At 43.2% G+C, this 26,526-nt stretch overlaps 1 protein-coding gene across 1 annotated transcript in view; it reads right to left on the bottom strand.

Moving 5' to 3' along the window:
• The window catches only part of LOC311106437 (ectonucleotide pyrophosphatase/phosphodiesterase family member 1-like), a 65,540-nt gene extending 40,168 nt beyond the window's left edge, over nucleotides 1–25,372 (bottom strand). Inside the window, exons 1-11 of the mRNA XM_084148771.1 lie at nucleotides 25,028–25,372; nucleotides 20,146–20,218; nucleotides 19,641–19,766; nucleotides 17,808–17,933; nucleotides 16,736–16,799; nucleotides 16,011–16,108; nucleotides 9,351–9,430; nucleotides 8,753–8,872; nucleotides 941–1,050; nucleotides 656–721; nucleotides 444–516 (exon numbers count right to left, since the gene is read on the bottom strand). Of these exons, the coding sequence (XP_084004897.1) occupies nucleotides 444–516; nucleotides 656–721; nucleotides 941–1,050; nucleotides 8,753–8,872; nucleotides 9,351–9,430; nucleotides 16,011–16,108; nucleotides 16,736–16,799; nucleotides 17,808–17,933; nucleotides 19,641–19,766; nucleotides 20,146–20,218; nucleotides 25,028–25,165 (1,074 nt within the window). The 5' untranslated portion in view covers nucleotides 25,166–25,372. The remainder of the gene's footprint in view (nucleotides 1–443; nucleotides 517–655; nucleotides 722–940; nucleotides 1,051–8,752; nucleotides 8,873–9,350; nucleotides 9,431–16,010; nucleotides 16,109–16,735; nucleotides 16,800–17,807; nucleotides 17,934–19,640; nucleotides 19,767–20,145; nucleotides 20,219–25,027) is intronic.
• Between the last annotated feature and the right edge of the window lie 1,154 nt (nucleotides 25,373–26,526).

Genomic DNA, 26,526 nt, shown 5'->3' with positions numbered 1-26,526 from the left:
GCTAGCTAGCTAACCAACAAGTGTAACAATGTATTTGAGAGACAAGTGTTCGTTGTGCAAAACTATTTGTTTTAAATAAAAACATTGGAGTAGAAATATAGTTTATATGTCAATCTAAGCCAAGCGGTCTGTTTTGTCCCATAGTTGCGCACGCGTTGGTTTGTTGCTAAACAACCACCCCGCCTATACAAGGTCCACATTTCTTGCTGACTACTTTGTCACCTTTGTTGTCTCACCTTTGTTGTAACCTAACGTAGCAGGCGTACGGAGCGGCATTTTCTTTCTCTCTGGTACTTACAATTGCACTGTTGTACCAATCCAGTAAATGTGGAGGAGGAATTAAAGATGGCACCCCACAGAGGGTGCCTTTGCTGGGCCTGTTTTGATTGGTTATAAAATTACTCACTGGATTGGTCGGTTTAATGAGTAGAGCTGGATCTGACCTGACTGCTCATTGGTCCGTATCGGTGGCCAGCAGAGTCTGGTTCCTCCAGGTACAGAGTGTAGAAATCAGGCCTACAAGAAAACAAAAAACGAAAGGACACAGATTACACACTCAGATAAAAGAGTCCTCTCAAATGAAAGATGTAAGTATTTGGTCTGTCCTTCAAAATTATGATTACAGTATATAATGGTTAGGAGATGCATAACATACCTTTCCCCTTGAGGCAAATTCAGCCATTGAAATATGGTTGAGATTCTCTCCTCAAATGGGATGTTCCTGGTAGAAAAGACACACTTTAATTCTTACTTAAAGTATCACTATGGATAGCTTAAGCACACTACATTGCAGAAAAATGCTCTAAATAACATTCATATTTATACGTTATATCCTACAAAACAAATATGTGGTATTTGGTATAGGATCATTAGCTATCTTATTAGCTACTCCTCTTTATTGTGACCACAAACAGGAAAGACCATTATGCAAGTCTCTCACCTGTCATACATCTTGTAGAAGTCAGGGAATCTTCCATTGACAGCCACATCAGCACCCGGCCAGAAGAATGTGGCTGACTTCAGCTTATTATACATGGCAGTGAGCCAAACCTACACAGACAGATAGAGAGACAGAGACAGTAGAAGTGAACTTGTAGTCAAAACAGCATCCAAGTACTACACACAGTGCTAATTTCTCATTCATTCCAATACATCAAAATAAGCAATACCTAATCCATTACACGTAAAGATTTTTCCCAATAAACCTATCAAAACTGACCTACATATGTTCATTACATATTGTATATCATTAAATTATGTTAATTTCCTCAGAGCAAGCAGTACTATCCACTACAGCTTAAGATTTGTCCTAACGAGTGATATAGGATTGGCCTACTTATATGTTCATCAATAACTAGTTATGGATTAAAGTAATCTTCCTGACTGCGTTCATACATGGCTAATTACAGTCATGAGAATGTTTCAAGTTTTATTAGTCGTATGGGATACACATGGTATTCACCGTCCAACAAAATGTGACATCAATAACGGATCATAGCTTTCACCTGGTCAGTTTGTCATGGAAAGAGCAGATGTTCCTAATGTTTTGTACACTCAGTGTATATCGGAAAGTATTCAGACCCCTTGACTTTTTCCACTTTGTTACATTACAGCCTTATTCTAAAATTGATTAAATAAATATAAATGTACTTAATCTACACACAAATCCCCACATTTATTGAAAATAAAAATACCTTATTTGCATTAGTATTCAGACCCTTTGCAATGAGACGCGAAATTGAGCTCAGGTGCATCCTGTTTCCAACGATAATCCTTGAGATGTTTTTACAACCTGAGTGGAGTCCACCTGTGGTAAATTCAATTTATTGGACATGATTTGGAAAGGCACACACCTGTCTATATAAAGGTCCCACAGTTGACAGTACATGTCAGAGCAGAACCAAGCCATGAGGTCGAAGGAATGGTCCGTAGAGCTCCGAGACAGGATTGTGTCTGGGGAAGGGTACCAAAACATTTCTGCAGCACTGAAGGTCTCCAAGTACACAGTGGCCTCCATCATTCTTAAATGGAAGAAGTTTGGAACCACCAAGACTCTTCCTAGAGCTGGCCGCCCGGCCAAACTGAGCAATCGGGGGAGAAGGGCCTTGGTCAGGGAGGTGACCAAGAACCCTATGGTCACTCTGACAAAGCTCCAGAGTTCCTCTGTGGAGATGGTAGAACCTTCCAGAAGGACAACCATCTCTGCAGCACTCCACCAATCAGGCCTTTATGGTAGAGTGGCCAGACGGAAGCCACTCCTCAGTAAAAGGTACATGACAGCCCACTTGGAGTTTGCCAAAAGGCACCTAAAGGACTCTGACCATGAGAAACAAGATTATCTGGTCTGATGAAACCAAGATTGAACTCTTTGGCCTGAATGCCAAGCGTCACGTCTGGAGGAAAACTGGCACCATCGCTACGGTGAAGCATGGTGGTGGCAGCATGTGGGGATGTTTTTCTGGGACTGGGAGACTAGTCAGGATCGAGGGAAAGATGAACGGAGCAAAGTACAGAGAGATCCTTGATAAAAACCTGCTCCAGAGTGCTCAGGAACTCAGACTGGGGTGAAGGTTCACCTTCCAACAGGACAACGACCCTAAGCACTCAGCCAAGACAACGCAGGAGTAGCTTCGGGACAAGTCTCTGAATGTCCTGGCCCAGCCAGATCCCGGACTCGAACCCGATCGAACATCTCTGGAGAGACCTGAAAATAGCTGTGCAGTGACGCTCCCCATCCAACCTGACAGAGCTTGAGAGGATCTGCAGAGAAGATTGGAAGAAACTCCCCAAATCCAGGTGTGCCAAGCTTGTAGCGTCAAACCCAAGAAGACTCAAGGCTGTAATCGCTGCTAAAGGAGCTTCAACAAAATAACTGAGTAAAAGATCTGAATTGTCATTATGGGTTATTGTGTGTAGATTGATGAGGGGAAAAAACGATTTAAATCTATTTTAGAATAAGGCTGTAATGTAACAAAACCTGGAAAAAGGCAAGGGGTCTGAATAATTTTCTAATGCACTGTATGTGTGGTTGTGTGATTGCGTGAGTGCATGTGTGCTAAGGTGCGGAGAATCGGCCTGATGATGCTGCAGCCTTCCACAGGCACCGCTTCGAGTAGATCTCCTGGATGGGTGGGAGCACGGTCCCAGTGATGTACTGGGCCGTCTTCACCACCCGCTGGAGGGCCTTGCGGTTGTGGACGGAGCGATTCCCGTACTTGGCCGTGATGCAACCGGTCAGGACGCTCTCGATGGTGCAGCGGTAGTATTTGGAGAGGACCCGGGGTGGCATGTCAAATTTCTTCAGCCGCCTTAAGTAGAGACACTGTTGCACCCTATTGACAAGAGTGGTGGTGTTGTTGGTCCATGTCAAGTCCTCAGTGATGTGGATCCAGAGGATCTTAAATCTGCTGACTCTCTCTACTGCAGTCCCATTGACATGGATCGGGGCATGTTCCCTCCTATGCTTCCTGAAGTCAACAATTAACTCCTTTACTTTGCTGATGTTGAGGGAGAGGTTGTTGTCCTGCCACAATGCCAGTTCAATTACCTCCTCTCTATAAGTTGATTCGTCGTTGTTGGCTATCAGGCCTACAACCGTAGTGTCGTCTGCAAACTTGATGATGGAGTTGGTGTCGCGCAAACCCACGCAGTCATCGGTGAACAGGGCTGAGAACACACCTTTGGGGGGCCTCTGTGTTGTGTGTTAAGAGTCAGTGTAGCGGATGTGTTGTTGCCAATCATCACAGCCTATGGTCTGACTATCAGGAAGTCCAGGATCCGTGCTTGGAGGGAACAATAGTGTTGAATGCTGTAGTCAATGAACAGCATTCTCACATACAGTGGGGAGAACAAGTATTTGATACACTGCAGATTTTGCAGGTTTTTCTACTTACAAAGCATGTAGAGGTCTGTAATGTTTATCATAGGTACATGTCAACTGTGAGAGACGAAATCTAAAACAAAAATCCAGAAAATCACATTGTATGATTTTTAAGTAATTAATTTGCATTTTATTGCATGACATAAGTATTTGATCACCTACCAACCAGTAAGAATTTCGGCTCTCACAGTCCTGTTAGTTTTTCTTTAAGAAGCCCTCCTGTTCTCCACTCATTACCTGTATTAACTGCACCTGTTTGAACCTGCACAAAGCTGGGATGGGCTACAGGACAATAGGCAAGCAGCTTGGTGAGAAGGCAACAACTGTTGGCGCAATTATTAGAAAATGGAAGAAGTTCAAGATGACGGTCAATCACCCTCGGTCTGGGGCTCCATGCAAGATCTCACCTCGTGGGGCATCAATGATCATGAGGAAGGTGAGGGATCAACCCAGAACTACACGGCAGGACCTGGTCAATGACCTGAAGAGAGCTGGGACCACAGTCTCAAAGAAAACCATTAGTAACACACTACGCCGTCCTGGATTAAAATCCTGCAGCGCACGCAAGGTCCCCCTGCTCAAGCCAGCGCATGTCCAGGCCCGTCTGAAGTTTGCCAATGACCATCTGGATGATCCAGAGGAGGAATGGGAGAAGGTCATGTGGTCTGATGAGACAAAAATAAACTAAACTCCACTCGCCGTGTTTTGAGGAAGAAGAAGGATGAGTACAACCCCAAGAACACCATCCCAACCGTGAAGCATGGAGGTGGAAACATCATTCTTTGGGGATGCTTTTCTGCAAAGTGGACAGGACGACTGCACCGTATTGAGGGGAGGATGGATGGGGCCATGTATCGCGAGATCTTGGCCAACAACCTCCTTCCCTCAGTAAGAGCATTGAAGATGGGTCGTGGCTGGGTCTTCCAGCATGACAACGACCCGAAACACACAGCCAGGGCAACTAAGGAGTGGCTCCGTAAGAAGCATCTCAAGGTCCTGGAGTGGCCTAGCCAGTCTCCAGACATGAACCCAATAGAAAATCTTTGGAAGGAGCTGAAAGTCCGTATGGCCCTGCGACAGCCCCAAAACCTGAAGGATCTGGAGGAGGTCTGTATGGAGGAGTGGGCCAAAATCCCTGCTGCGGTGTGTGCAAACCTGGTCAAGACCTACAGGAAACGTATGATCTCTGTAATTGCAAACAAAGGTTTCTGTACCAAATATTAAGTTCTGCTTTTCTGATGTATCAAATACTTATGTCATGCAATAAAATGCAAATGAATTACTTAAAATCACATTGTATGATTTTTCTGGATTTTTGTTTTAGATTCCGTCTCTCACAGTTGAAGTGTACCTATGATCAAAATTACAGACCTCTACATGCTTTGTAAGTAGGAAAACCTGCAAAATCGGCAGTGTATCAAATACTTGTTCTCCCCACTGTAGGTGTTCCTCTTGTCCAGAAATGTTACGGCCATGTGAATAGTGATGGAAATGGCATCTTCTGTGGATCTGTTATAGCGGTAGGCAAATTGGAGAGGGTCCAGTGTGCCTGGCATGCTGGCCTTGATGTGGGCCATGACCAGCTTCTCGAAGCACTTCATGATGACCGGGGTGAGTATGACGGGGCGAAATTCATTTGGGCATGTCACCTTGTTTTTCTTGGGCACTGGGACGATGGTGGTCTCCTTGAAGCAGGTGAGGATTACAGCCTGGGACAAGTTGAAAATGTCAGAGAAGACACCCGCCAACTGATCAGCACACACTGAGAACACAAGTTTTCCTCAAAGCAGCCTCGGAGAACGAATGCACCTGGTCGTCCGAAGCAGCGAGAGTCTTCCTGTATGTCCATTTGGTTGTATTGATTAAACATCATCAAGACAAAGTGTTTTCCCACATGGCAGACATACAGTACCGGTCAAAAGTTTGGACACACCTACTCATTCAAAGGTTTTTCTTTATTTTTTACTATTTTCTACATTGTAGTGAAGACATCAAAACTATGAAATAACACATATGGAATCATGTAGTAACCAAAAAATTGTTAAACAAATATATTTTATATTTGAGATTCTTCAAATAGCCACCCTTTGCCTTACATTTACGTCATTTAGCAGACGTTCTTATCCAGAGCGACGTACAAATTGGTGCATTCACCTTATAGCCAGTGGGGGGGGGGGGGGGGGGGGGTAAGAGGGGGGTAGAAGGATTACTTTATCCTATCCCAGGTATTCCTTAAAGAGGTGGGGTTTCAAGTGTCTCCGGAAGGTGGTGAGTGACTCCGCTGTCCTGGCGTCGTGAGGGAGCTTGTTCCACCATTGGGGTGCCCGAGCAGCGAACAGTTTTGACTGGGCTGAGCGGGAACTGTGCTTCCGTAGAGGTAGGGGGGCCAGCAGGCCAGAGGTGGATGAACGCAATGCCCTCGTTTGGGTGTAGGGACTGATCAGAGCCTGAAGGAACGGAGGTGCCGTTCCCCTCACAGCTCCGTAGGCAAGCACCATGGTCTTGTAGAAGATGCGAGCTTCAACTGGAAGCCAGCTTTGCACACGTTGACATTCTCTAAACCAGCTTCATGAGGTAGTCACCTGGAAGGCATTTCAATTAACAGGTGAGCCTTCTTAAAAGTTAATTTGTGGAATTTCTCTCCTTCTTAATGCGTTTGAGCCAATCAGTTGTGTTGTGACAAGGTAGGGGAGGTATACAGAAGACATCCCTATTTGGTAAAAGACCAAGTCCATATTATGGCAAGAACAGCTCAAATAAGCAAAGAGATACGACAGTCCATCATTACTTTAAGACATGAAGGTCAGACAATCTGGAATATTTCAAGAACTTTGAACGTTTCTTCAAGTGCAGTCGCAAAAACCATCAAGCGCTATGATGGAACTGGCTCTCATGAGGACCACCACAGGAAAGGAAGACCCAGAGTTACCTCTGCTGCAAAGGATAAGTTCATTAGAGTTAGCAGCCTCAGAAATTGCAGCCCAAATAAATGCTTCAGAGAGTTCAAGTAACAGACACATCTCAACATCAACTGTTCAGAGGGGACTGTGTGAATCAGGCCTTCATGGTCGAATTGCTGCAAAGAAACAACTACTAAAGGACACCAATAAGAAGAAGAGACTTGCTTGGGCCAAGAAACACGAGCAATGGACATTAGACCAGTGGAAATTTGTCCTTTGGTCTGGAGTCCAAATTAGAGATTTTTGGTTCCATCCTCCGTGTCTTTGTGAGACGCGGTGTGGGTGAACGGATGATCTCTTCATGTGTATTTCCCACCGTAAAGCATGGAGGTGGTGTTATGGTGTGGGGGTGTTTTGCTGGTGACACGGTGTGAGTTATTTAGAATTCAAGGCACACTTAACCAGCATGGCTGCCACAGCATTCTACAGTGATATGCCATCCCATCTGGTTTGGGCTTAGTGGGACTATCATTTGTTTTTCAACAGGACAATGACCCAACACACCTACAGGCTGTGTAAGGGCTATTTTACCAAGAAGGACAGTGATGGAGTGCTGAATCAGATGACCTGGCCTCCACAATCCTCCGACCTCAACCCAATTGAGATGGTTTGGGATGAGTCGGACCGCAGAGTGAAGGAAAAGCAGCCAACAAGTGCTAAGCATATATGTGGGAACTCCTTCAAGACTGTTGGAAAAGCATTCCAGGTGAAGCTGGTTGAGAGAATGCCAAGAGTGTGAAAAGCTGTCATCAAGGCAAAGGGTGGCTATTTGAAGAATCTCAAATATAACATATTTTGATTTGTTTAACACTTTTTTGTTTACTACATGATTCCATATGTGTTATTCTACAATGTAAAAAAAATAGTACAAATAAAGAAAATCCCTTGAATGAGTAGGTGTGTCCAAACTTTTGACTGGTAGTGTATATATTTCTCCTTCTGAGACACTGCACTTTTTCCTGAAGAGGCCCAAGGGCTAGTTCACCAAAATGACCAAATTACATACGTTTCCTCCTTACCATGTAAAAGCAGTCTTTAAAGTTAGCATTTGGTAACAGCAGCCAGGTAAGCAAAACAGCATGGATTGCTGCTTATCTTGTCCAGACTACCTTGTCCAGACTGAACTATCCCTTTAAATAGGGGACTTTCTGTCAAAGACATGAAGAATGTATTTTTTAGGAGGGGCCTCTTATTTGAGTGAAAACCACACAAGCGCCTAAACAAGCACAAGGCACAGCCCTCATAGGGCTGTCATTTTGCAGCGGCAGAATCCATAATTATTTCTAGAGGCACATTATGTGGAGCTGAGCAAGTCGCCCACCTCTGAGAGATAAAGCGGAGAGCTGTCACTGAAAACAACTGCCTAACACACTTTTTTCATAGAAAGCTCATTAGAGTGTATCATGATCAAAGACCCATAACTACTGTTCTCAGTCAATAGTTCATATATCCTTATATCCTGTGTGTTTTGTGACAAGGCTGAGACTTTGTATTAGCACCATTTTCTCCTTGTCAGTTGATATTTCTCACTCAATGTTTAGATTTGTGCAATAAGCATACAGAACAGAATACAGAATGTTCTTTGGCACAGTTCTGTAACGTCATTATGTCCTATCGTTAGGGTTGTTTTAGTAAACACAGTCCAGGGGAACTTCCTCAACAACATTTATATTATTCTTCCTCATCCATTTTTCCAGCTCAATGTTTTTCAGAGGAAACCTTCACTAATCCCTTTCTGTCTGTGGCTCCTTGTCTAAGACTTCTTATGTCATCGCAAGCTCCCCTCTACAGGTCACAATTTCAATTAACACTAGGGCCACATTGCTAAAACCAATAAGCTGTACCAATAAACTAACATTGAATTAAGGCCCAAATGTTTGCAGTTTTTTTGTATTCCAATGTATCCACTCACTGGTTCTCCTTGGTACCATTTGGCGTTGAATTTCTCAGCCCCTTTCAGACTGAAGGAGGCGTTGCGGGTCACATCGTACATCTTGTTGTCCACGATCCCATGGGACTCTGGATAGAGACCCTGTGGGAGTAACACACACACACACACACACACACACACACACAGGTGCTTTGACAGCTGCAGGGATAAGTAAGTGGGCTTATCCTCTGTATCTTTACAGCTAACCGTTGAATTGACTTCATCATACGGAGCCACAGGTTAACCCACTGCGTGTTGAAAGAGAAAAGTCTGGTGGGTAACTGAAAGTGTTGGTTTCAACCAGTAGAGCTAAAATCACCGCCCAGAGCTGCACATTCCAACCGCAGTTTCTCCTCAGAAGCAGCATGTGCGAGCCATCAAGCCACAAGAGGAGTTTTTTTATTTTTATCATTAGTGGTAAGTGACTGTACTTGAAGGATAAGGTGATTTTTTAAAGTGGATTCCAAGAGTGAAGCAATTTTCAAATAAACAAGTTGTGTATACAATTCTTTACCAAAGTAACTGATGCCTGACTTGTTACATATTAGATTAGATAAACTAAGAGGAGCGACACACTTACAGTCACAATGGTGTAGTGGTTGGGGAAGGTCTTGGTGGGATAGGCAGGTCTCATGTACGGCGTAGTGGTGCCACAGTTGCCTGAAATAGAATTAAGTTAAATAAATACAAATGTTCAAAGCTGCCAAAGAAACATCTGTGATAGGATCCTAGGATCATTTCCCTAAACAGAATAATTTCCACGAAATTGGTTGAAAGGATGTCAGACTGAAGTCTTTGGTAACTTATGTCAGCTGACGTTGCAAAACACACAAGTGGCCAAAGAAAGTGCGTTCCTCTGCCCAGGCGTTGCTGATGCCTGCCAGATCTTACAACGCCTGGATAGGTATTTTACGTATCAGCTAACCACATCATATGTTATAGCAATCTGCCAGTCGATGATGTGGCACGCATCGCAGTGCCACATGACTTGACTCCTGAGTGGCGCAGTGGTCTAAGTCACTGCATCGCAGTGCTAACTGTGCCACTAGAGATCCTGGTTCGAATCCAGGCTCTGTCGCAGCCGGCCGCGACCGGGAGACTCATGGGCGGCGCACAATTGGCCCAGCGTCGTCCAGGGTAGGGGAGGGAATGGCCGGCAGGGATGTAGCTCAGTTGATAGAGCATGGCGTTTGCAATGCCAGGGTTGTGGGTTCGATTCCCACGGGGGGCCAGTATAAAAAAAATATGTATTCACTAACTGTAAGTCGCTCTGGATAAGAGCTTCTGCTAAATGACTAAAATGTAAATGTAATGTAAATGCACGCAACCATTGGTTGAGCAGGGGAACACAACCAAGCTCTTGTCACTGACTGAGTTCAAACCGGGTCTCCTGCATGTCACAAGACTGTTAGCCCACATATCTAAAGCCCCTATATTTGATTCTCCATCAAAATCTGTTTAAGCTAGAGATATGTTTTTTTGCATGGGCTGAGACTCAATCCACCACATTCGCCGATGTCGGCTTTACGCATCTGCGCCGGAAGGTGGCCGAGCTACAGCTGTGTTTGTCAGACTAGGAGACCCGGTACCAGTTTAAAAAAAATGAATGGAAGTATTTAAATACTTTAGTGTCCATCACCCCCCAAAATCTTATGTCTCTCAGATATAGGGGAGAGTGGGTAAGTTGAGCCACTATTGTTTCTAGGAAACCATACACAAAATGAATCATTTGACCAAATATTTAGGAAGAGGAAAGTATTCAGACCATTACTTTTCCCACATTTTGTTACGTTACAGCCGTATTCTAAAATTGATAATTGTTTTTTTTCCCCCCTCATCAATCTACACACAATACCCCATAATGACAAAGCAAAAACAGGTTTGTAGAAATGTTTGCTAATTTATATATTTTTAAAAGTAAAAAATTAAATAAGACATTTACATAAGTATTCAGACCCTTTACTCAGTACTTTGTTGAAGCACCGGCAGTGATTACAGCATCAAGTCTTCTTGGGTATGACGCTACAAGCTTGGCACACCTGTATTTGGGGAGTTTCTCCCATTCTTCTCTGCAGATCCTCTCAAGCTCTGTCAGGTTAGATGGGGACAGATGCACAGCTATTTTCTGGTCTCTCCAGAGATGTTCGATCAGGTTCAAGTTCGGGCTCTGGCTGGGCCACTCAAAGACATTCAGAGACTTGTCCCGAAGCCACTCCTGCGTTATCTTGGCTGGGTGCTTAGGGTCAATGTCCTGTTGGAAGGTGAACCTTCACCACAGTCTGAGGTCCTGAGCAGGTTTTCATCAAGGAACTCTCTGTACTCTCCATTCATCTTTGCCTTGATCCTGACTAGTCTCCCAGTCCCTGCCGCTGAAAAACATCCCCACAGCATGATGCTGCCACCACCATGCTTCACCCTAGGGATGGTGCCAGGTTTCTTCCAGATGTGACGCTTGGCATTCAGGCCAAAGAGTTCAATCTTGGTTTTATCAGACCAGAGAATCTTGTTTCTCATGGTCTGAGAGTCCTTTAGGTGCCTTTTGGCAAAGTGGGCTGTCATGTGCCTTTTACTGAGAATTGGCTTCCGTCTGGCCACTCTACCATAAAGGCCTGATTGGTGGAGTGCTGCAGAGTTGGTTGTCCTTCTGGAAGGTTCTCCAATCTCCACAGAGGAACTCTAGAGCTCTGTCAGAATGACCATCGGGTTCTTGGTAACATCCCTGACCGAGGCCCTTCTCCCTCGATTGCTCAGTTTAGCCGGGAGGCCAGCTCTAGAAAGAGTCTTAGTGATTCCAAACTTCTTCCATTAATGAATGATGGAGGCCACTGTGTTCTTGGGGATCTTCAATGCTGCAGAATTTTTTTGGTACCCTTCCCCAGATCTGTGCCTCGACACAATCCTGTCTCGGAGCTCAACAGACAATTCCTTCGACCACATGGCTTGGTTTTTGCTCTGACATGCACTGTCAACTGTGGGACCTTATATAGACAGGTGTGTACCTTTCCAAATCATGTCCAATCAATTCAATTTACCACAGGTGGACTCCAATCAAGTTGTAGAAACATCTCAAGAATGATCAATGGAAACCTGAGCTCAATTTCGAGTGTCATAGCAAAGGGTCTGAATACTTATGTAAATAAGGTTTTTCTGTTTTTCCTTTTCTTTTTCCAAAAACCTGTTTTGACTTTGTCATTATGGGGTATTGTGTGTAGATTGCTGAGGATTTTTATTTATTTAATCCATTTTAGAATAAGGCTTGTAACGTAATAAAATGTGCAAAAAGTCAAGGGGACTGAATACTTTCCGAAGGCACTGTATATGTATATAGATATGTTTGTTAGAAAGAATACTATATTTCCCTTGAAGGACTGATGCTGAATGTAAGAAATGGCTCAATTTACCCCACTCTCCCCTATGACAGACACTTCAAAGCATACTTCCTTTTCATGTATTTTCTGACTAATCTGTTTTGCCATGTATGAATGTGTTATTCAATGCATTTCTATGGGATAATAGCAGTAAGGCCAAATGAAATGTTTTATCAAATAATTTTGTTATATACAGTGCCCTCCACTATTATTGGCACCCCTGTTTAAGTTGTGGTCGAGGACTTCCAAAAATTATCCTTTTTTTTTTAACAACATAGAACCCAAATGCAAAAAAAAGAGAAAAATCCAACCTTTTATTTAAGTACATAACTTTGGTGAAAAAAAAAAAAAAAATCACACATTTAGAAAAAAAAAAACTTTAAATCATGTGTCCCACAATTATTGGCACCCCTAAAAATTCAGCTGAAAATGTTTATTGATTTTTTAAAAAATATATTTTTCTGTAGTTGCTAAAGTTGGTCAGGGTATCTAGGAACTTTTAATTAGTAATTCATGACTTCCTGTTTCCCTGGGGTATAAATATGACGTGACACAGAGGCCTAATTCTCTTACCCATTTGTCAACATGGCAAAGACAAGAGAACACCCCATTCAAGTAAGGCAGATTTGTGTCGACCTTCATAAGTCAGGCAATGGCTACAAGAAAATAGCCACTCGCCTTAACTTGCCCGTATCTACAGTCAGAGGAATCATTAAGAAGTTTAAAACAACTGGAACAGTGACAAACAAGGCTGGAAGAGGTCCCAAGTTTATCTTGCCACAACGCACAGTGAGGAGGATGGTAAGAGAAGTAAAAAAAAGTCCTAAGCTCACTGTCACAGAATTGCATCAAAGAGTGGCATCTTGGGGTCACAAAGTCTCCAAAACAACCATCAGACGCTCTCTACATGCCAACAAGCTGTTTGGGAGGCATCCAAGGAAAAAGCCTTTTCTCACTAACACTCACAAACGTAAACGTCTGGAGTTTGCTAAGCGGCACTGGGACTTCAACTGGGATCGTGTGCTTTGGTCAGATGAGACTAAGATTGAGCTTTTTGGCGACAAACACTCTAAGTGGGTCTGGCGTAAAACAAAAGATGAGTATGCCGAAAAGCACCTCATGCCCACCGTGAAGTATGGTGGAGGATCTGTGATGCTGTGGGCCTGTTTCCCTTCCAAAGGCCCTGGGAACCTTGTTAGGGTGCATGGCATTATGAACGCTTTGAACTACCAGGACATTTTAAATAAAAACCTGATGGCCTCTGCCAGAAAGCTGAAGATGGGTCGTCATTGGGTCTTTCAGCAGGATAATGATCCAAAACATGTGGCAAAATCTACACAAAAATGGTTCAGCAGTCACAAACTCAAGGTCCTCCCATGGCCATCTCAGTCCCCAGACCTCAACCCAATCGAAAACCTGTGAGGCGAGCTAAAGAGGAGAGTGCATAAGAGAGGACCCAGGACACTGGAAGATCTAGAAAGATTGTGCAAAGAAGAATGGTCAAAGATCCTTCTCTCTGTGTTCTCCAATCTTGTGAAATGTTATAGGAGGAGATTAAGTGCTGTCTTGTTGGCAAAAGGGGGTTGTACAAAGTATTAACATCAGGGGTGCCAATAATTGTGGGACACATGATTTCAAGTATTTTTTTTCTAAATGTGTGATTTTTTTTTTACACCAAAGTAATGTACTTAAATAAAAGGTTGGATTTTTCTCTTTTTTTGCATTTGGGTTCTATGTTGTTAAAAAAAAAAGGAGAATTATTGGAAGTCCTCGACCACATCTTAAACAGGGGTGCCAATAATTGTGGAGGGCACTGTATATATATATATATATATATATATACATACACACACTGCTCAAAAAAATAAAGGGAACACTTAAACAACACAATGTAACTCCAAGTCAATCACACTTCTGTGAAATCAAACTGTCCACTTAGGAAGCAACACTGATTGACAATAAATGTCACATGCTGTTGTGCAAATGGAATAGACAACAGGTGGAAATTATAGGCAATTAGCAAGACACCCCCAATAAAGGACTGGTTTTGCAGGTGGTGACCACAGACCACTTCTCAGTTCCTATGCTTCTTGGCTGATGTTTTGGTCACTTTTGAATGCTGGCGGTGCTTTCACTCTAGTGGTAGCATGAAATGGAGTCTACAACCCACACAAGTGGCTCAGGTAGTGCAGCTCATCCAGGATGGCACATCAATGCGAGCTGTGACAAGAAGGTTTGCTGTGTCTGTCAGCGTAGTGTCCAGAGCATGGAGGCGCTACCAGGAGACAGGCCAGTACATCAGGAGACGTGGAGGAGGCCGTAGGAGGGCAACAACCCAGCAGCAGGACTGCTACCTCCGCCTTTGTGCAAGGAGGAGCAGGAGGAGCACTGCCAGAGCCCTGCAAAATGACATCCAGCAGGCCACAAATGTGCATGTGTCTGCTCAAACAGTCAGAAACAGACTCCATGAGGGTGGTATGAGGTCTCGACGTCCACAGGTGGGGGTTGCTCTTACAGCCCAACATCGTGCAGGACGTTTGGCATTTGCCAGAGAACACCAAGATTGGCAAATACGCCACTGGCGCCCTGTGCTCTTCACAGATGAAAGCAGGTTCACACTGAGCACATGTGACAGACGTGACAGAGTCTGGAGACGCCGTGGAGAACGTTATGCTGCCTGCAACATCCTCCAGCATGACCGGTTTGGCAGTGGGTCAGTCATGGTGTGGGGTGGCATTTCTTTGGGGGGCCGCACAGCCCTCCATGTGCTCGGCAGAGGTAGCCTGACTGCCATTAGGTACCGAGATGAGATCCTCAGACCCCTTGTGAGACCATATGCTGGTGCGGTCGGCCCTGGGTTCCTCCTAATGCAAGACAATGCTAGACCTCATGTGGCTGGAGTGTGTCAGCAGTTCCTGCAAGAGGAAGGCATTGATGCTATGGACTGGCCCGCCCGTTCCCCAGACCTGAATCCAATTGAGCACATCTGGGACATCATGTCTCGCTCCATCCACCAACGCCACGTTGCACCACAGACTGTCCAGGAGTTGGCGGATGCTTTAGTCCAGGTCTGGGAGAAGATCCCTCAGGAGACCATCCACCACCTCATCAGGAGCATGCCCAGGCGTTGTAGGGAGGTCATACAGGCACGTGGAGGCCACACACACTACTGAGCCTCATTTTGACTTGTTTTAAGGACATTACATCAAAGTTGGATCAGCCTGTAGTGTGGTTTTCCACTTTAATTTTGAGGGTGACTCCAAATCCAGACCTCCATGGGTTGATAAATTTGATTTCCATTGATAATTTGTGTGTGATTTTGTTGTCAGCACATTCAACTATGTAAAGAAACAAAGTATTTAATAAGATTATTTCATTCATTCAGATCTAGGATGTGTTGTTTTAGTGTTCCCTTTATTTTTTTGAGCAGTATATATATATATATATATATTTTATACCTACAGGAGTCCTACAATTCTAAATCAAACATCTAAATGATCCTTGGTATGACCATCTTAAAACAATTCCATATGCTAGCTTCGTAGAAACCCAGGCCCGGGTCCGATAGAAGAATACTTTTACAAGGACGGCTCATAATAAATGTCTGGAACGGCGTGAATGAAATGGCATCAAACACATGGAAACCATGTGTTTGATGTATTTGATACCATTGCACTTATTCCGCTCCAGTCATTACCACGAGCCCATCTTCCCCAACCTTTTTTGTGACAAGAAAGAGACCTCTTTACTTGGTTGCAATCTGACTTCGCTTCAACCAGAAACCACATTTTTACCAGAAAAATCATTACCTCTCATTCCAAATGTTGCCGTCTATGCCAGAAAACAATGGTGTGCTTGGGGGACTGACTTACGTAATTTGTTGATGACTGGAAGAAGACTGCCATAGTCCTTTAAATAACCCGCCCGGAAGCCATCCATAGACACCAGGATCAGAGGGGGTTTGGAAAAACTGGAGGACACAAACAAAGCCAGAGAATGAGCTGTATTGAGGTTACATTTAGAAACTCTTCTAGGGGAAAACAGAATATACATTTTCCCTGGAAAGAATGAATCTAAAACAGTCTAAGTCTGGCACAGTGGAGATGGTTACAGTGGAAACAGTTACAGTAGCTGTGCTGTGACTGTGTGGGGGAACACAAAGCAGCCCTTTGATTGGGGGGGGGGGGAACTGAACGATGGACTGGATGAGGAGAGGCAGGATGGATTCAGCCCACACAGAGAGAGGACGGGAGGGGCAGGGCAGGAAGAGGCCTGTGGCTAGATGGATACACCCAAGATTAATCAAAAGCCTGTGGAAAACTGAAACGTTCCCCTTCCCTTTTTCAACTGAAATACAATGCAGGGTAAAGCCAGATATCTGTTGAACACAACTGTTGCTTTTCTCTCTTTCTTCACCTCTCTCTTTTCTCCCACATAACGGAAAACAGAGGCAAGTGATGTTATAGTATAGTTATTTAAGGCTCTCAGTGGTTCTGTAATAGGCGTATTAAACTTATCTATACATCATGAAAGACCGTTGTGTATAAAAGTGTTTCTCACAGAGAAAGCACAGTAGTAGTTGTGGAAAATGACTTACCTGGCAGGACATTGTGGTGTTCGAATGTCCTCGCACTCCTCTTCTATCCAGGACTTCACTCCCACTGGAAAATATCGTTATCATCAACCATACTACCTTCACTGAGGCTAATTTGAGGCTAATGTGGCTAACTACCAAACACATCAAATCTACAGTATATCTACTAGACTAAAATCTAATATGTGCTTGCAAGCATTGTGCTTGGACTGCGTAGGCTAACGCAAGCAATGGAATGGTGAATGATAGCTGAAATGACCATGAGTTAAAGCTTTATTAGGGTAGTTAGAGTGAGAAGTAAGCCAGTGTTTCTCAACCTTTGGTTCCCGGACCGGCACTGGTCCCTGATATGTTACTGAACGGTCCCTCAGATGGTTAACTCTCTGACACCAATTGAATCAGTTCTAGAAGTGCTAGATGTAAGCTAGATGTCAGAAGAAAGGACCCTAGTTTGTTCATCTCTGGTTAAAAAAAGGTGGAGAAACACTGGTCTAAGCATTAAAGACAGCCAAGGATAGGGAAAGATTGAGAGGGCCTTATGTTGGGGTTGGGGAATTCATTCCATCACACAGGAGGAGCTAGAAAAGAGAAATACCAAAGTCAATAAGCAAAAATCAACACACATTATCTCAAAGTGCATATAGGAACTATAGGGAAAACAAGGTTTTACAACCAGAGGTGTGGTATTCACACTGTATATTCAGATGTAAATGTACATCCTGAAATCCCTTGAAGCAAAGTCCTAACATCTGGTATGCGTTACTTTCCTTGGGCATTCAAATCTACCAACTCTAAACAAACAACTCTCTAAGGGAAATCATAACTAAACCATGTGCAGTGAGGAGGACCATCACTGGGCAGCACTAGGTAGACTGAGTATAGGCCTTTATGTAACATTGCACAACAGACCTGCGCCAAATACTTACAAATATTTGAGGTGCCTTTGATATAGCATGGAGCTTGCACTTTTGGGACTATAAAAGCATTCGATCATTTTTGATGAAGGTCTGTTGAACACACAGATGTAGTTTGGGACTGCAACCCATACAGGGTCAGTTAAGTCTGTGGCCTTTACCTTTGCAGGAGCTGTAGTAGTTTGCACAGCAGTCCCCTGCTTTCACACAGTCATCAGAGCATGAGCACAGGCTATCGGCCAACCTTTCCTCACCACAGCGGAATCTGGAGCAGGTCCAGCGCAGACCTGCGGGGGGATAGAAATAATTATGACGGAGAAGAAGAGGGAAAATGTGTGTGAGGAAGAGAGAGTGAGGGAAGGAGAGTGAGGGGAGGAGAGTGAGTGACTGAGAAAGCGTTTATGACAGAGAAAAGGGGGAGAACGTGTGAGAAAGAGTGTAAGTGTGTGTGAGCGCGTGTTTGTATGTTTTGGAGAGTCACCTAAGGACAAACTCCGAGAGACAGCAGTAGTTGAGGAATCTGTCATCACGCCTACCACTGTCTGGGACTACCCTCTATTCAAACATTTCATCATAGAAGTACATAATGAGTGAACTACAGTTTCTCATCATCGAATATTCTCACAAAGCACTAAAGTGAGTGTCTCCCTCCCTCCTCCTCCAAGAGGGATGCTAAGCTCAGTCTCAGGAGACATGCGTCAGTGTTACAGCAATCAGGGGGGGAACTCACAAATTCTGATTTACCATCCTTCACTATAAATGGGCCTCTCTCCTCTCTGGAGGAAGAAGAGGAAACACATGGGTCCCATGTTGATTGGGTGGCAACATTTAAACCACATAGTGTGGGGGAACAACACCGCCCAGATTGCCACACCACACCCAAGCTAGGGGACGGCTGGCCACAGTGACCAGCAGAAAAACACCCCCAAAGCATAATGTTTCCACCTCCATGTTTGACGGTGGGGATGGTGTTCTTGGGGTCATAGGCAGCATTCCTCCTCCTCCAAACACGGCGAGTTGAGTTGATGCCAAAGAGCTCCATTTTGGTCTCATCTGACCACAACACTTTCACCCAGTTCTCCTCTGAATCATTCAGATCATTGGCAAACTTCAGACGGGCATGTATATGTGCTTTCTTGAGCAGGGGGGCCTTGCGGGCGCTGCAGGATTTCAGTCCTTCACGGCGTAGTGTGTTACCAATTGTTTTCTTGGTGACTATGGTCCCAGCTGCCTTGAGATCATTGACAAGATCCTCCCGTGTAGTTCTGGGCTGATTCCTCACCGTTCTCATGATCATTGCAACTCCACGAGGTGAGATCTTGCATGGAGCCCCAGGCCGGGGGAGATTGACAGTTATTTTGTGTTTCTTCCATTTGCAAATAATCGCACCAACTGTTGTCACCTTCTCACCAAGCTGCTTGGCGATGGTCTTGTAGCCCATTCCAGCCTTGTGTTGGTCCCTGACATCCTTGGAGAGCTCTTTGGTCTTGGCCATGGTGGAGAGTTTGGAATCTGATTGATTGATTGCTTCTGTGGACAGGTGCCTTTTATACAGCTAACAAACTGAGATTAGGAGCACTCCCTTTAAGAGTGTGCTCCTAATCTCAGCTCGTTACCTGTATAAAAGACACCTGGGAGCCAGAAATCTTTTTGATTGAGAGGGGGTCAAATACTTATTTCCCTCATTAAAATGCAAATCAATTTATAACATTTTTGACATGCGTTTTTCTGGATTTTTTTGTTGTTATTCTGTCTCTCACTATTCAAATAAACCTACCATTAAAATTATAGACTGATCATTTCTTTGTCAGTGGGCAAACGTACAAAATCAGCAGGGGATCAAATACTTTTTTCCCTCACTGTAACCACACACATAAAGAAGACTAACCACATCAGAGTAGCACTGGTGGGTAACCTGAGCTGTGCTCTTCTGCTCTGCATACTTCTGGCAGTGTAGTGTTGCAGTAACACGTCATGTAGGCTGTTGGACTTACCAGGGTCTACGCACACCTCAGTGTAATCAAGACAGCAGTTTCCCTCTTTCTCACAGGACAGGTCACAGTGGCACGATGCAGACTTGTCACTACTCCCCGTCACACACCTGTTCTTACAGCTAGTCACTACAGGGGATGAGAAGATTTGTAATATGTTACTCAGAATGTCATTTACGTTACTCAGAATGTCATTTACGTTACTCAGAATTGGTATCATTTGACAGATTAAATAACAAAGAATCAGTACATCTGATTGGTTTGTTATGGATGTTAAAGCTAATCCTTAGCAGTTTTTTTCTTTTCTCAAAAGAGAGTATGGAACCATTGAAACTGGACAGGGAATGCATTCAATTACAGACTAGACCTGGATTTCTATTTTAGCTGAACGTTTATGTACTGGCGGTTTTCTTTCTGTGTTATAGTCGGTCAGTTTTGCACAGTTGCCAAGCACAAGGGCAGAAAATAGATCGTAAACAGAGTTGGCCAGTTGTTTACTAAACCGTACCTTTAACATCGCAGCGCTGCTTCAAGGCAAATATGACTGAGATGACGGTGATCAACAAGCACAGCAACATTACCTATTGGCAAGAAGAGGGAGAAAAAAAATCTGAAAAGTTCCCATGTGTAGATAGCAATCAAGCACATTTAGTTATAGTCCATTTTGTCTCAAAGTGCTTCACAGTAACCCAGCCTTGAACTCAAAGAGCAATACAGAAAAAACTCTCTAGAAGGAAGAAACTTAGAGGGGAACGTTTGCATCCTGATGAACCATCGTAAATAAAGTGCTATATGACCCTTAGATATCTTCTCATCCAATCAAACTATTATCCCCATTGTGAGTGTACTCTACTAGCCTGGTTAAACCAGATTGAATGCTATGTAGCACTCAGTCTGGTATAACCAGGCTACTATTCTACTTTCTCTGCAACAAGATTTATGATAACCCCGTTCTATTTCCTCCAAGTATTCAATCTTCTGTAGCTTGTTTTGTGGCTTTTTTATATTGTGTACATGGGATTTTAAATCACTTTCCCATGCACTGTTAGTAAGGCCAGTAAATCGAGACTGCCAAGTGACATCGCATAACACAGAAAAGTACTGTGTCTGAAAAATTATGAAGGGACGTTTGGCAGCAGTCTTTGTCTGCTGCTGCCTTGAGAAACATTATTGTAGCTATAACTGCACATTATTTGGGCCTAGAGTGTATCAGGAAAAACATCTAGCCGGACTTATGTTGAACGAAACCACAGAAACTCAATTTCGAAAATGTGACAAAATTCCTAGAAATATAAACAACCAAAACAATGAATTAAATATAAACTATATTCCCCATTTATTCTTTTTGAAAATTAGTCATATGACACTTTCCTTTCCATTCAAATGTAGGACTCTTCTATTCGGTGGACAAATAAACAAATGTTTGTAATTCTCCACATCTGGGTCTTGGCTCTCTCTAATAGAGAAGTAAAAGCAGGTCGTAAGAGAGCTCCCCTCCCCCTCCTCCTAACTGCGTGGTGGGCTGCTCTGCCTGGCCCCTTTTTCCCAGGAAAGGGTGAATGGCTGGGGCATGGGGTTTGTAATTAGCGGGGCGATTCAAAGACTGTGGATCTCAGGGGTTTAATGTTTCAACTAGGTCAGCTCATGATAAAGGGAAGATATCCAGCAGTCTTATCAACACGGCTTAAAGAGGGTCTCAATAGGGGCTAACAGGACATGTCAGGATTAGTACTGAGGTCTAATTGGTATGGAGTTCTCTCATTGTCGGTTAAAACCAAGTACCAGTAATAAACTGCTTGACGTAAAGACAGGTCGTCATCTTGAAGTGCTTTGAAAACTCTGAGGATTTTGTTTCATGAATCATATGCTGTACGTGTGATCTGTCAGGTGTAGCTTGTGTGAATGAGAGAGTGAGAGAGGAGAGAGAGACCGGGCTGGTGTCCTGAGAAGCCAGGACTACAGTACCTAATCGAGGTCCAGGGAAAGCAAACACACTGTCTGGTGGAAACCTACTGCAGGCGCCTGAGGACAATATACTGTGGTAAAGATTGTAAATCTCAACTTCATGTTGGGAGTATATACCTCAAATGTGTAGTTGGAAAAAAAGGATTTCAAATAATAAACATCTCCAGGTTTATTGCGCAAGACTCAACCATTAACTACTCAAAAATGTAAATATATACATTTGATTCCCATGTGCTTTGACTCTCAGTGCCTTGGTATATGCTCAGCATCCTATAAGGAATTCTGTTATTGGTAGAATTCATGGCAACACGCTCGAACACTGCAACGTACTGTAATATTTCACAACTCTAAACCAATGTTCGCAGAATGATTCCTGTGGAAAGTTGACTCATGTCTGACGAGATATGTTGTCCAAGTGCACATGCGCACCGATTGTTGAGACGTTGTTGTGGACTGAGCCATTCTTGAATTGAAGGATACAGTAATTACAGGTCAATGGCTGGCACAGGAAGGCTGGCACGCTGTGTTCGGGCTTTAGGTGGGATAATCCTACAGTCGTCGGAGTGCGCCTGGTTTGTTTATTTAAAATCTGCGCTGAGTGGACGTGCAGTGTCACATGGTGAGTTCCTTGGCAGGAGTTGTCCACTGTATTTTCAATGTTATGAAAGACAGTGAACTAAGCCAGTTGTTGAAAATTAAAGGGCCAATCTAAATTGATAATATTGCAGCTAACGACAGGGCAGGGAAGTGAACCTGGGTCACTGGCATGAAAGGCAAACACTCTACGCATTAACCCACTTGGTGGGTATTGTAAAGCGGCTCATATAGCAAGAACGCTCCAACAGCCATTGATTATTGACGCCTATGAACTGGGTAGTTTGGGTCCTGGATGCTGATTGGCTGACACAGCATTTCAGACGTGTATAACAGACAATATTGCGTTCGTAATCATGTGGGAATTTACCACATAAGACTAGGAAAAAATCCACTTAAACGGCCCTCCAACTGGTAATTACTAGTGGGAAACTAGTCCATCATCCTGAGCTCCCACTTCTCCGACATGCTGACCTCTGATGTCACGTACTAAGGAAATTACCTTGATAACAGCATTTTCTGAAATTAAATGCAACAAAACATTATTTATAAAAAGCAATCTATTAATATGTTTTTTGAACACTATAATTTGTTTACAAGCATGATAGCTGTACTTTTAGTTTATGGCTTAGGAAGCTTGTTGGCCATTAGCCAATCGCCATTTCTCAACGAGTTCAAAGCACGTGAATGCATCCAACTGGTATTTACGACTTCATAACTGGTAAATTCCCACCTCCCACTTGATTACGAACACAGCATATACCACGGTACAATGCAAAACTACTTGTTTAATGTTATATTTATGGTGGTATTCAGTTTATATAAGTAACTAACATTTACATTTTAGTCATTTAGCTGACGCTCTTATCATGAGTGCATACACTTTAATTTTTTTTCTCCATACTGGAATCGAACCCACAACCCTGGCGTTGCAAATGCCATGCTCTACCAACTGAGCTACATCCCTGCCGGCCATTCCCTCCCCTACCCTACCCTGGACGACGCTGGGCCAATTGTGCGCCGCCCCATGGGTCTCCCGGTCGCGGCCGGCTACGACAGAGCCTGGATTCGAACCAGGATCTCTAGTGGCACAGCTAGCACTGCGATGCAGTGCCTTAGACCACTGCACCACTCGGGAGGCCATATCAAGTTTAGGATACTTCAGGATGATTTGGACATGAAGCGCGAAAATGCTAATATGCGTACCATTGACTTGCATTGGATTGTGCCACAAATGCAAGAAAAAGTTACCATTTAAATCAGTGGCCAGGTAAACAAAACCAAAGCATGTATTGCGGTCATACCTTGTCCATAGACTGCTTACAGGGTAGTGAACTATCCCTTTAAAGGCCCAGTGCAGTCAAAAACGTGATTGTCCTGTGTTTTATATATATTTCCACACTATGAGGTTGGAATAATACTGTGAAATTGTGAAAATGATTTAGTGTAAGAGCTGTTTGAAAAGACCGCCTGAAATTTCAGCCTGTTTTGGTGGGATGGAGTTTTGGCCTCCCTGGTGACATCACCAGGCAGTAAATTAGTTAATAGACCAATAAGAAACCGAGTTCCAAACCTCTTTGCCAATAACAGCTAGTTTTCAGTTTTCCCCTCCCCACTCATACCACCCCCAGACATGCCCTTTTTATCGACGCCAAACTTGGTGCAAAACCACACCCATGAGTAACCTAGCAACATTCAAAGCCACGCTGATTGGTCAGAGTTCGGACGTTCCCTGTTACGAAGTGAGAGAGGAAGAACGCTAGAGGGGGAATTGCTGCAAATGGGGAATTGCTGCAAATGGGGAGTTCAGAGTTTGTTTGGGCCTGCCATGCCATGAACTGCGGGAGATGCACAGTTTCAAGGCCTCGTTTGAAATGAGCTAAACGAACGGCAAGCAACAAGTGACTCTGTAGATAGCTAACATTACATGATTGTCAGTAATAGTGAATCAATGGAGCTAGCTTTGCCCATTCAGCTAGATCTAGCTATGCAGCATCTTTTAGTTGCCAACTAGCACAAATAATGTAGCTAAGTATCTCAATAGTCCTTTTAGCAAACACAAGACAACCAGACAAAGCTAACGCTAGACGACCCACAATACTAGACAGCTTCAGCCCAATCAGCGTTGTAAGATAGCGATAACACTTATATAATTCACTTACTTACCACCAAAAACAATGCAGCTATCCATGATGTTGATGCTACCCATCTGGTCAGTCAGGATGGCTGCAGTCACTCACTAAAAAGCTACATAGTTTAATGCAACTTCATATCCAAATTCGGGAAAATGCAAGGTATTGATGGCAATGTTTTGTTTTGGTGGGGATTCCGTCTCTCTAGTGTTCTTCCTTCGCTTTCTTGTGGGCGTGGTTTTGCACCAAGTTTGGCATGGATAAATATGCCCCCCAGACAGTCCTAGCGAAATTCTTGCTTGAGAAATTGCTCTTGGTTAACAAGTTATGTTAATTTTTTACAATTTTATTGAAAAACAATCACAGTAAGGTACTTAATTGTTACCCAGAAATGATTTGATATTAAGATAAAAAAGGCTGCATTGGACCTTTAAGTAATAATTCAATAGCCTATACAATTAAATAACAGTAACTCCTGTTCACTTGCAACAGTCTAAATTAATCATTGAATGTGTGCCATGTTATCCAAAAGATAATGACGTCCACAAATCAGTGGGAATGTATACATGTCTATTGTAGGCCTATATAATCATGCCACATAACGTGACTCGGGAGTCAATCACAAAGAGCAGACAGCGCGGGTAAACTTAGTTTTTGGATAGCCTACTCAGATCGAAAAGTTACAATAATGCCACTCACCGCAACGATTACCATACGGTTGTTCGACCTCTTCTTGTGGACCTGTCCACTGTGGCTCATCTGATTGTCTCGACCAGGTGAACTTAGTAAATTGGCAGCATGCTCAGTCGAATGGTCATCCCCTTTGGATATTTCCATTCTGCAGCGTTGGTCACGACACAGTTTATTCCGGGAGTTTGTCACAGAAAGGATTTGCAGGTTTGAGAGAATAATCAGGTCCACTTTTTGCCTTCGGACTTTGTAGGTCTCAATGAAGAACCGCCTTCTTTTTCTCTTGACGTCTCAAAGTTTGTATTGTAATTATTTCACCATGTGCAGCCAGCTGAACCAGGGTGAAGTACAGTATTGGAGAAGTAGCCTAATTGTCAAGTGTGAGGCAAGACCACGCCCTCTTCACGCCACTCTCATGCCAGAGGAAATATCTAAAATAGACGCCACCATACATATGTAATAATAATAATAATAATATGCCATTTAGCAGACGCTTTTATCCAAAGCGACTTACAGTCATAAGAGCTAGAGTTGCAACAAGTGTGTTGTGTTGTTGTCATCCAGAACATGTATTATTAAATTAATTTAGGCTACAATAATAACTGCCCAGATAACACATTTTTGGTTCTGGGAACGTTACCTGAACGTTGCACCAATGTTCCCTAAAGGTTTAAGAATGGTTTTCTTAACGTTGTTTTAACGCTCTCTTTTGGTTTGTTGAAGGTAGCGGGGAACGTTCTCTGAAGGTTATAAAGTTGGGAACGTTCTCTGAAGGTTACAAAGTTAGGAACGTTCTGGGAATGTTCTCTGAAGGTTCAAACGGATGGTTTTCTTAACGTTCTTTGAATGTTCTATTTAGGTTGTATGAAGGTTCTGGAAACGTTCTCTGAAGGTTACAAAGTTGGGAACACACACACAGGATTACACAATTAAATATGAACAATTAACATAATTATAATTTCAGTTATCAATTTGTTTTATAAAATGGGTTTGGAGAAATCTGCATTGACACACACACACATGCTGGCACAATTAAATATTAACAGTTAGTTCTTATATTTATTCTCGGTAATACTAATTACTCCACTGAATAATTTTTAAAAAAAGTATACTCGGTCATAACTGACTTTATATGGGCAAATAAAACTCATAGAATAAAAATGAAAGTTTTAAGTCTTCCAAGACTTAAAAGTAACTTATATTGGCACAAGATGGAGAGAATGTTGGAACATCACTAACAATATTACAGTTAACAAAAATGTAGACTTAATCCAGTATACACTATTGTATATATTTTATTATACAAGAGAAAAATCACAAATTGTACAGCACAACGGCAGAGTCATGTCTTAAGTGTAAAACTAACAATGACTCAATAATCCATGAGTTCTGCAAATGCTATAAAGTCGAAATGTTATGGGGGGAGTTGTCTGTCAGAAGTTTCACAATGTAAATGTACTTTTAATCTGTCTGTCTGCATATTTCAAGACATGGCATATGAGTGAGCA

The sequence above is a fragment of the Coregonus lavaretus genome (assembly GCF_964263955.1).
Source record: "Coregonus lavaretus genome assembly, chromosome: 31".
NCBI lineage: Eukaryota > Metazoa > Chordata > Actinopteri > Salmoniformes > Salmonidae > Coregonus > Coregonus lavaretus.
This window is presented reverse-complemented; position numbering and strand designations above follow the sequence as displayed.